The following is a 9,107-nucleotide window of genomic DNA, read 5'->3' on the forward strand; positions in this document are numbered from 1 at the left end:
TTGCGCATTAAAAGTAATTAAAAAGTTCTTTTGTTTTTGAAATATTTTTAACCAAAGAGTGCATAAATAAGACTTCAGTAAATTTTCAATTTTCTTTTGAGGAAAAGTTTGAAATTGAAAATATTTGTAAATTGAAAATAAGTGGCATTTTACAGTTTTTTAAAAACTGTAAAATGCCAAGACCGTAAAAAAAAAAAGATAATAAAGAACTTTTAACTTCGAAGTATTCAAAGAAATAAATTTACAAACATTTCAGCTTTTTACATTTGTTGCATAATTGTGCAATAATTATGCGCTTTTCTGTTAAATAGTAAAGTTGCGCTTTTTACCCTTAGTTTACGTACATTACATACTACACTACATATATATATATATATATATATATATATATATATATATATATATATATATATATATATGTATGTATGTATGTATGTATGTATGTATGTATGTATGTATGTATGTATGTATGTATGTATGTATGTATGTATGTATGTATGTATGTATGTATGTATGTATGTATGTATGTATGTATGTATGTATGTATGTATGTATGTATGTATGTATGTATGTATGTATGTATGTATGTATGTATGTATGTATGTATGTATGTATGTATGTATGTATGTATGTATGTATGTATGTATGTATGTATGTATGTATGTATGTATGTATGTATGTATGTATGTATGTATGTATGTATGTATGTATGTATGTATGTATGTATGTATGTATGTATGTATGTATGTATGTATGTATGTATGTATGTATGTATGTATGTATGTATGTATGTATGTATGTATGTATGTATGTATGTATGTATGTATGTATGTATGTATGTATGTATGTATGTATGTATGTATGTATCTGTGTGTGTGTGAGAGAAAGCTTGTGTCTGTATAACTGTAGTTTTGTATACATACAAATATGTGTAATATACACACACATATATTACAGTTATATACCAATAGTAAGTGAAATAAAATAATATATAAATTATTTATATACAGTATATATAATCAAAATATATATAAAGTATGAAATGCCATCATATCAAGCATAGCAAACAAGTAATACGTAATTCAAAACTAAATCAAAATTTCTATTTAAATTTTTAGCTAATATATTTTATTGACTAAGTAATATTTAAGTAAAAATATTTTCAAAAGAAGCAAAAATTAAATAGTTTTCACTCGCATTTAAACTGTAACATATTTCAAAAAAAAAAAGAATTAAAGATATCTTAAATTGCTTAGAGTATTTAAGAATGATTAATTTAAAATGTTTACCTAAAAATGTTTAGCAAAGTATAATCAAAAGTTAAATAAATGGGTAATGTATAAACATTAGCCATTACACAAACCTAAGTGTTGATAAATGGTTTTTTAAGCATCTGAGAGAAATATAGTAAATATAATTTTTTTTACTTTTTTGATCCGAAATCAAAAAGGTGCCCGCGCATCTCATTTGAACGCCGTCCAACAACCATTTAATGCGCATTATATTACCATTATATATACCTATCTTTCGTCCATTAGATGTTTTGTCATTTGATGGGTAGTTTGTGAGATATTTTAGTTGCCCAACTTGCCCCTATTCTTAACTAGCCGCGCTATGCTCAAATGGCTTAGTTGCCCCTAGCAATCAATCAGATTACACATTTCATTTTCCAAATAAGCTGTGAAGTAAAATAAAAGGTGGAATCTAGTTGCCTGGGGCAACTAGGCCACTTCTTTTTTACACAAAATTAATAAATAACTCCTTTGGTGTCTAAACCTAATAGCTGCACTTTTTGTACATCTACATAAGAGGTTTACAGCTGAGCATATGTGCTAAATTCACAACCATAAAAAGCAGCATTTCTTTATAATGTCCTTCATGATCCGGAGGCTACATTATAATAAGGAAATTATATATAGGAACTTATCCTGTTTCTGTGTGTGCAGTAATAAACAAAGTAAAAGAGATAACAATGCCAAACACAAGCACTATAGTGGTCAGATAGTGTTATTTCTCATGTACTATCACTTTACAAAAGAATAATGCAAAGTTAATGGAATACTTTCAGTCTTTCTGTTCTGTGAAGCAGCTTTTTTCTGCTTGGTGTTGGCACGTCTAACTTTCTACTAAGAATATGAAACATAGTGTAAGGCAGTGTAAGTCATGAAGTTATCTATTACAAGGGATGGTGGAAGAGAGTATAGGGGAGGTGATTTATGATTCTTAGTGATAAGCAGCAAAACACCCTGTTGCTTATCACTGTTTTAAAGGCCTTAAATTAACATATCAAACTCCAAGCCCTACAGTTGTTGCAAACTATTACTACCATTGCCATTATGTCTGGATATCCTACAGAGTCAGATACTTAAAGCTAGAGTTTGATACTTAAACTTTAGACTGACAGAACATAAAATATTTTAATGACTAACATATATAAAATCCTTATGAAAATTATGAAACTTTGAAAGATTTTTTTTAAACTGGAGTCGGAGTCGGTACATTTTTTCCGACTCCGACTCCGACTCCGACTCCAGCCAAAATGAGCTCCGACTCCGACTCCGACTCCACGACTCCGACTCCGACTCCGCAGCCCTGGTTATAATGAGTTTGAATTTTTTGTTTTTTTGTTTTTTTGTTTTTTTTTGATTTAAGACTAATCCTGGTAATCAATTTTTAAAAAAAGTTAAAAAAAAACCTTTGAAATTAAAATTCGGTGTATTCTTAAATCTTCGTAGCTTTTTTCAACCAATCCAATTCAACCTTTTTTTCAATGCTAAAAATTTGCTCACAAATAGTTTAAGGCCTGAATACTGAACTTTAAAATTTCATATCGAACTTCAAATTTTGAAGTTCAATTTCAAGTCAGCTGTTCCTAATATGAAACAGGGGACATTTCTTTAATGACGTCAGAGTTGTTCACAATTGGTAATTTATTTTAAGTATAATTGCCAACTGGTTATTTATTTTAACGACAACCGTCAAGTAAAAAGTAAAATACAATTGTCGTATTTATTTATCAATTCATAAAGTTAATGAATTAGAAAAAAACAGTTCCTTCCTTTTTATTCATATTTATTTATTTAAATATGCATCTATTTTCTTAATATTTGTTTATCTAAACATGCAGATGTTTAGCTAATTTTGATGACGGGAATACGTCAGTTATGCTGTACTTATTTTTTTTTGTGGTTTGGTATTTGATACCTACAAGAAAATTTGCAATTTTCATTTTGTAGCCATCGTAGACTCGTTTGGCGGTGATGGTTATAACAATTATCAAATAGATCGATACACGAATTCAACATAGTTGGTGCAAGAAAGGTAGTAATTGCACACTGCACCTTGCACATTAATTGATCACCACAAGAATTTATGATGTTTTTGATATAAGAAAATAAGAAAATAATATCAAAATGATATATAGACGGGATATATAAACAATATATAAACGAGAAAGAGGAAATACTTGCTTCACAAACTCTAAGAAGAGATGGATGAGTGAAGATGGAGAATCAAATGATTTGAATCTAGAGTTAACTAAACTGAAATGAATAATGGAAGAGATTTTATAACTAATACCAAAAAGTCTTTTTGCGAAATGACTTTCTGTTATAAACATAAATTGCATTTATATAATTATATATATAAAATTTATAGAATAAAAAGTAGGATGTTGTACATAATGTTAAAAACAACGAAGTTGTTTCTTTAGTTATCACTATTTACGCATATGAGCGTGACATGTATATATATACATATAAGCGTGTGTATATGTATATATGCCCACAGTGCTTTAGTTATTATTAATAAAACAATTGCATCTTTTAAAATGAGCTCCATAGTAATCTGTTCTGTGTTCATGTAACTATTTATCTAGACAACATATTTTACTTTAGCGTATACGTTAAATATAAACAAGTACATGTAAAATCTATTTACAGTATGCCCTTTAGTATATACTTCAAACTCCTTATTGACCATCTTAAAAAATCTCTTTGCGATGAAGAAAAGTTTTTTAAAACTTTTTGGAGCATTTACAATCGTTTACGTCATATTTGCTGCCGAAAAGTTACACAGAACATTTAAGGCGTTTGACATCAAGTTCAAAGGAAATAAAAGACTGGCAAGTTTTTTTTTTAGTTCTGAAAAAGCTTCAAAACTTCAATGCGCGCATTGTTGCATGCAACACGACAGATGTTATGGTTTTAACTTTGACGGGAAAGTTTGTGAACTTTTCTCGCAGACTCAGTTCTTTGGTGAACAACCTGTACGTCTCGAAGGATGGGAAATTTATTTGTTAGAAGCAGAGGTAGTTTTATGTTTTGAGTCAACAATAACTTCAATCAAATAAACTTTTGGGAAAATACGTATAATTTATCTGATGTGTAAAATTTGTTTTTGTAGGTTTGCCAGCTGAACCAATGCTATGACAATGAAAAATGCTCATCAGTTGAAAAAGAAAAAAAATGCCAATGCTCAAAATATCGAATTGGTAAAATATGCGAAAAAAGTAAAGCACTTGATACAGTTTATCATTTTATTACAAATTGTTTTACAAAGTTTCTTATAAATTTTCTTATTTTTTTAAAAATAACAAAATACATGTTTTATTAAAAAATTACATAGATACGCAAGCTGAATTATCACTTAATAATTTTAATAAATGAAATCCTCTATTGCTTCAATGACAACTTCCATTCATGGCCTAAACCAACTGCAAGCGCATTTAAAATGCATTTGGTCTTTATCAATGTTGCCCATTACTGTGACACCCCCACAGCATTAAAGATTCTCTAAAAGTATCCTATGTGGATACTTTTAGAGAATCTTTAATGCTGTGGGGGTGTTTACTAATGTCTCTCTCAACAATGCCCCACATATAATGTGTAAAATTACTTTCTTATAACGTTATTATAAGTTTTCTTAAAAACTTTCTTACAAACTTTCTTATAATTTTTTTTATAAGTTTTATAACTTTTATGATAAACTTCCTTACAAATTTTCCTAAATGTTCTGTTATAAATTACATCATAAATTTTAAGATAACGTTTTAGTAGCAAAAGGGCATTTTTTAAAAATATATCAATTCAAAAAAGCGTAGATTTGCAGTGCAATTTAAACGAAAATGAATATTGAATTCGGGGGAAAATACGACGATATATACGAAGCGTGAGAGGCATGAATGACTGTGCAATTGCATGAAACAAATACAACGAAAATGAACAAAGATTTAATAACCGTTTTTCCTAAAAAGGAAAAAATAAATAATAAAAAGATTATGTTTTTTTTGTAACCAAAACCTTTTCCTTGTTTCTTAAAATTATTATCTACGTAAACTTAGTTGCTTTTTTTTAGATATATGGTTTGCAATATCTATCAATGGCCAACAGGCTCCAAGTTACGTAGCTGCACCGATTCCCGCAGAAATTGATTTTCTTTCTTTCACATTATGTTTTGTTTTTGAAACATTTACATTGAGAACAAATCGTCTGACGACTGTGTTTAGCTATGGTCACAAAAACCGAAATATGCATGATAAAGACAAATATTGTTGGATTCCATTTTTTGAGTTAAAGCAGGATGCTTTAAAATATCAGTTTTTATTTTTTGATGAAGTTATTGATATAACAAACGTTCTTCCAATCGGAACTTATCCTGTTCCTGTTTGCATCAGTAGGAATACGAAAGGTCAATTGAAACTTCACATTTCCAATAAAAACGTATCTGAGGTTAATAAATTTAACAGTAATAAAAAAATAACTAATGATGGAACCTTAATCTTTGGGACAATGACCGAAAAGTCATCAGCTGGAACTAATTGCAATACTGACAAACCAACCAACCGCTTTAGTGGAAAATTTTATTTCGCATTTTTATACAACCGTTTTTTGAATTATCAAGAAATACTCAATTTCGGACAATACAAATGGACTTTGGATCCGAGTCTAGTAGTTTCCTGGGATTATTTTAAAAACAGAAAGTTTCTGCATGGTAATGCTACTATAGAGATGAATTACCCGAAGTGAAGAAATTGTAAAATATTTCAGCCACGTTTTTAACGTGAGATTTGTTGTGGTTTCATAATAAAGGGGGGGGGGGGGGAGGGCACATTAAGATGGTTTATACTTTTTCTTGAATGATGGGAAATATGTTTCTCTACGCCTAAAAGTTCGGTAGCTCATTAGTATTCTTTGTTAATTCATTTTTGTTAAATAAAAAAAACAAAAAACAAAAAAACAATCAGAAAAGGTTGTAAAAAAACAAAAAACAAAAAAACATTAGTATAAAAAGTTTTACGATTTCAATTCAATCTTCTTCTCAAACCAACTCTTATTCATAAAACTATTAGTTTAAGTGTGATCATTTAATACAAAAGGTCGCATGAATTTGCTAATGATGAACTGCTCAGTCTAATTTCAGATTCTTTTTTTGTTGAGATTTTGAGAAAATCTGAAAGCCAAATTGCTGTTGTTTTAACAACTAAATTTTTTCAAAATCTCAACAAAAAACCCTAAATAAGAATTAATGGATTAAAAAAAAAGCAACAAGGTGGCAGATAATAAAAAAAAACAAAAACAAAGAGGCAGATAATAGGAAGGATGTATGCTATCAGCTTGAATAATAGAAAAATAGCAAATAGATTACTAATTTCTGATAATTGTGTCAGAATTACTCATCTCTAATAATAAGTGACAAAAAAAAATAAATAAAACTTACGAAGTGCAAAAACAGCCTTACATTTCGCCAAGTAATAACTAAGTTACCATATATATTACAGCCAATCCAAGGTTATAATACAAATTGTAACCAATCCAAGGTTCCCACATACCACATAAAAAATTTGGTGTTTCAAAACTTTAGCGTGCTAAAGTTTTTAAACACCAAATTTTTTTCAGTTTTTAAAGCATAACTTTTCACAAACTTTCTCAAATCAGCAGAAATTTTTACCAAATATTCTTTATTAATTTAATTCATAATACCACAAAAATTATAGATTATAACGGTTAATTAAAATTTAATTGTAAAAATAACAACTGAGTTTTGATAAAAATTTATTTCAAAAATAACTTGTCATTTTTTTTTCAATACGACAATTTCAATAGGACAGTTAGTATTTGGTGGCATATCGATGAAATTCAAAAAAGCTTTACAGGAATATTATACCAACATACTTTAACTAAAACAATATAAATGGTCTTTGTTGGTTGGTTTTCTACCAACTAATTAGTGGTCGATGTACTCCCAAAGATGCTCAATAGGATTGAGATCTAGGCTCTGTGAGGGCCATTAAAAAACTTTAATTTTTTGTGATTTCAAATAATCCATGACAGATCCGGCACAAATTTTGGATAATTATCTTGTTGTAAAATATATTTGCGACTTATTTTATTCTTTACATGTGGCAGCATAACATTCTTTATGACGTTTAAATAAACATAATATCCACTATGCATCAATAGGACCCACATTGTCACAACTAAGACATCCTTACGCCATAAAATTTCTCCACCATGGCTAACAGCTGGCAACTGATATTTTGGATTGAATCTGTCTTCTACTGGATGTCTGGCATACCTAGTTCCGTCACTACTGAACAGCATAAACTTTGATTTGTCAGAAAAAAGGAATTTGGACCTGATTGATCTATTGGAAATTTTATTATTGCTTTCAAATTTCTTGCATATATCAACGGTTTCTTAACTGGTCGGTGGCTATACAGATTACTTTGATGCAATCGACATTTAGTTGTATTGATGCTACAGTTTGAACCATGAAACCTTACCAATGATTTCAAACAAACAATAGCTCATCTCCAACTGACCTGTAACTGTTGGAGAACTTCTTCGTATACTCCGCTCGTTGTCTGTATCAACAAACCCTTTAAAGATCGAATTCTCAAAATGTGAACTGAGTAGATGAACTCAGAAACTTAAAAAAACTTAACATTACACGTTTTGCTTTTTGGGTTGAAGAAGCTGGAAATCTGTGCTTATACATATCAGCAATCAATGTGTAAGTACGTTTTTCATCTTCTTCAACATCAGCTATGCTATGTATGGGTCGGTTTATTTGTACATAATGAAGAAAATACAGGTGATTTGGAAGATGATGTAAATAATCAGGTAGATGAAGATAATTATCATACAGAAGATCATGCTGAAGATGTTGATCACAAACGAGTTTTATAGTAATTTTATGATAATTTTATAAACGATTTTAAAAATTGTTAATTTACATTTTTTTTACAAAGGCGAATAATGAGGAATTCTATTTACTAACATAAAAAAACAATTTAAAAATATCACTTCAACTTTTACACCGTGGTTACTTTTACCCGAGTATATACGGTAAGCGATTGTACAAATTGTATTTCTTCAAATCCAGTTACAAATTTTTTACTCTGGAAAAAGCTTAGTGTTTGTGCAATTGTAAGAAAACCGAAGGTGAAACCCAGAGATAAGATAAGGTAAAATTAAGGTGGTTTAAGAAGAGAATTGATCCACTAAATCCAAAATCAAATTTTATTAGTATAAATATTGTTTCCTCGAAAATTCTTTTTTTCTTCAGCTTACGAGGACGTTTTTAACTCAGATATCTCGGAACAGATCTACTTGCTCTCTTTGCCATCAGCAAACATGGAACAAAGGCGCTGAAGGAAGTTTAATTTGAACTAGTGAAGACACAGCAGGGGTTATATCAATTTAGAAACATTTTTAAATTTCCTTTTAGTGTTCTAACTGTTATAATTCAATGGTTACATAATGAAAGGATTTATGCAACTTTAACTTATCATTTTATTTCTAAGATGATAATCAAAGGAAGGAGAAAACAAGTGCTCAAGAAAAAGTATTATATCAGGCGTGAGTTTAGTAAACAAAAACCATCCTTGAGTTAAAAAAAAAATAGACATCAATCATTTCTCGATACCTGAGATGTTCTAATTGATTATCATAAAAAGTCCAAGGGCTTTATAAATTTTATTGGTAACTTTAATTTAAGGGCATCTGAGAAAAGCCGGTTAGTTGATTCTTTTATCATTTTAGCTTGAACTATTTATATATGAAACACACACATTTAGTTTTCAATATCCAAATTACTTGTAGTAT

General features: G+C 29.2%; 1 protein-coding gene across 1 annotated transcript; it reads left to right on the plus strand.

Moving 5' to 3' along the window:
- Positions 1 to 3,975: 3,975 nt before the first annotated feature.
- On the plus strand, positions 3,976 to 6,729 carry LOC149885361 (uncharacterized). Its single transcript, XM_090095354.1, has 3 exons — positions 3,976 to 4,309; positions 4,405 to 4,510; positions 5,356 to 6,729. The coding sequence occupies exons 1-3, from the start codon at positions 4,001 to 4,003 to the stop codon at positions 6,024 to 6,026; spliced, it is 1,086 nt and encodes a 361-aa protein (XP_089951480.1). The 5' UTR covers positions 3,976 to 4,000; the 3' UTR covers positions 6,027 to 6,729.
- The last annotated feature ends 2,378 nt before the right edge of the window (positions 6,730 to 9,107 follow it).

The sequence above is a fragment of the Hydra viridissima genome, unplaced genomic scaffold, assembly GCF_058129835.1.
Source record: "Hydra viridissima isolate aposymbiotic clone 2 unplaced genomic scaffold, HvirCarnegie_v1 scaffold_8, whole genome shotgun sequence".
Taxonomy (NCBI): domain Eukaryota; kingdom Metazoa; phylum Cnidaria; class Hydrozoa; order Anthoathecata; family Hydridae; genus Hydra; species Hydra viridissima.

Excerpts from the sequence above, each read along its gene's own strand:
- LOC149885361 (XM_090095354.1), top strand. The coding sequence starts at position 4,001 with ATGAAGAAAAGTTTTTTAAAACTTTTTGGAGCATTTACAATCGTTTAC. Across the intron at positions 4,310-4,404 it reads TTTATTTGTTAGAAGCAGAG|GTTTGCCAGCTGAACCAATG; the intron begins GTAGTTTTATGT and ends TTGTTTTTGTAG. Across the intron at positions 4,511-5,355 it reads TGGTAAAATATGCGAAAAAA|ATATATGGTTTGCAATATCT; the intron begins GTAAAGCACTTG and ends GCTTTTTTTTAG.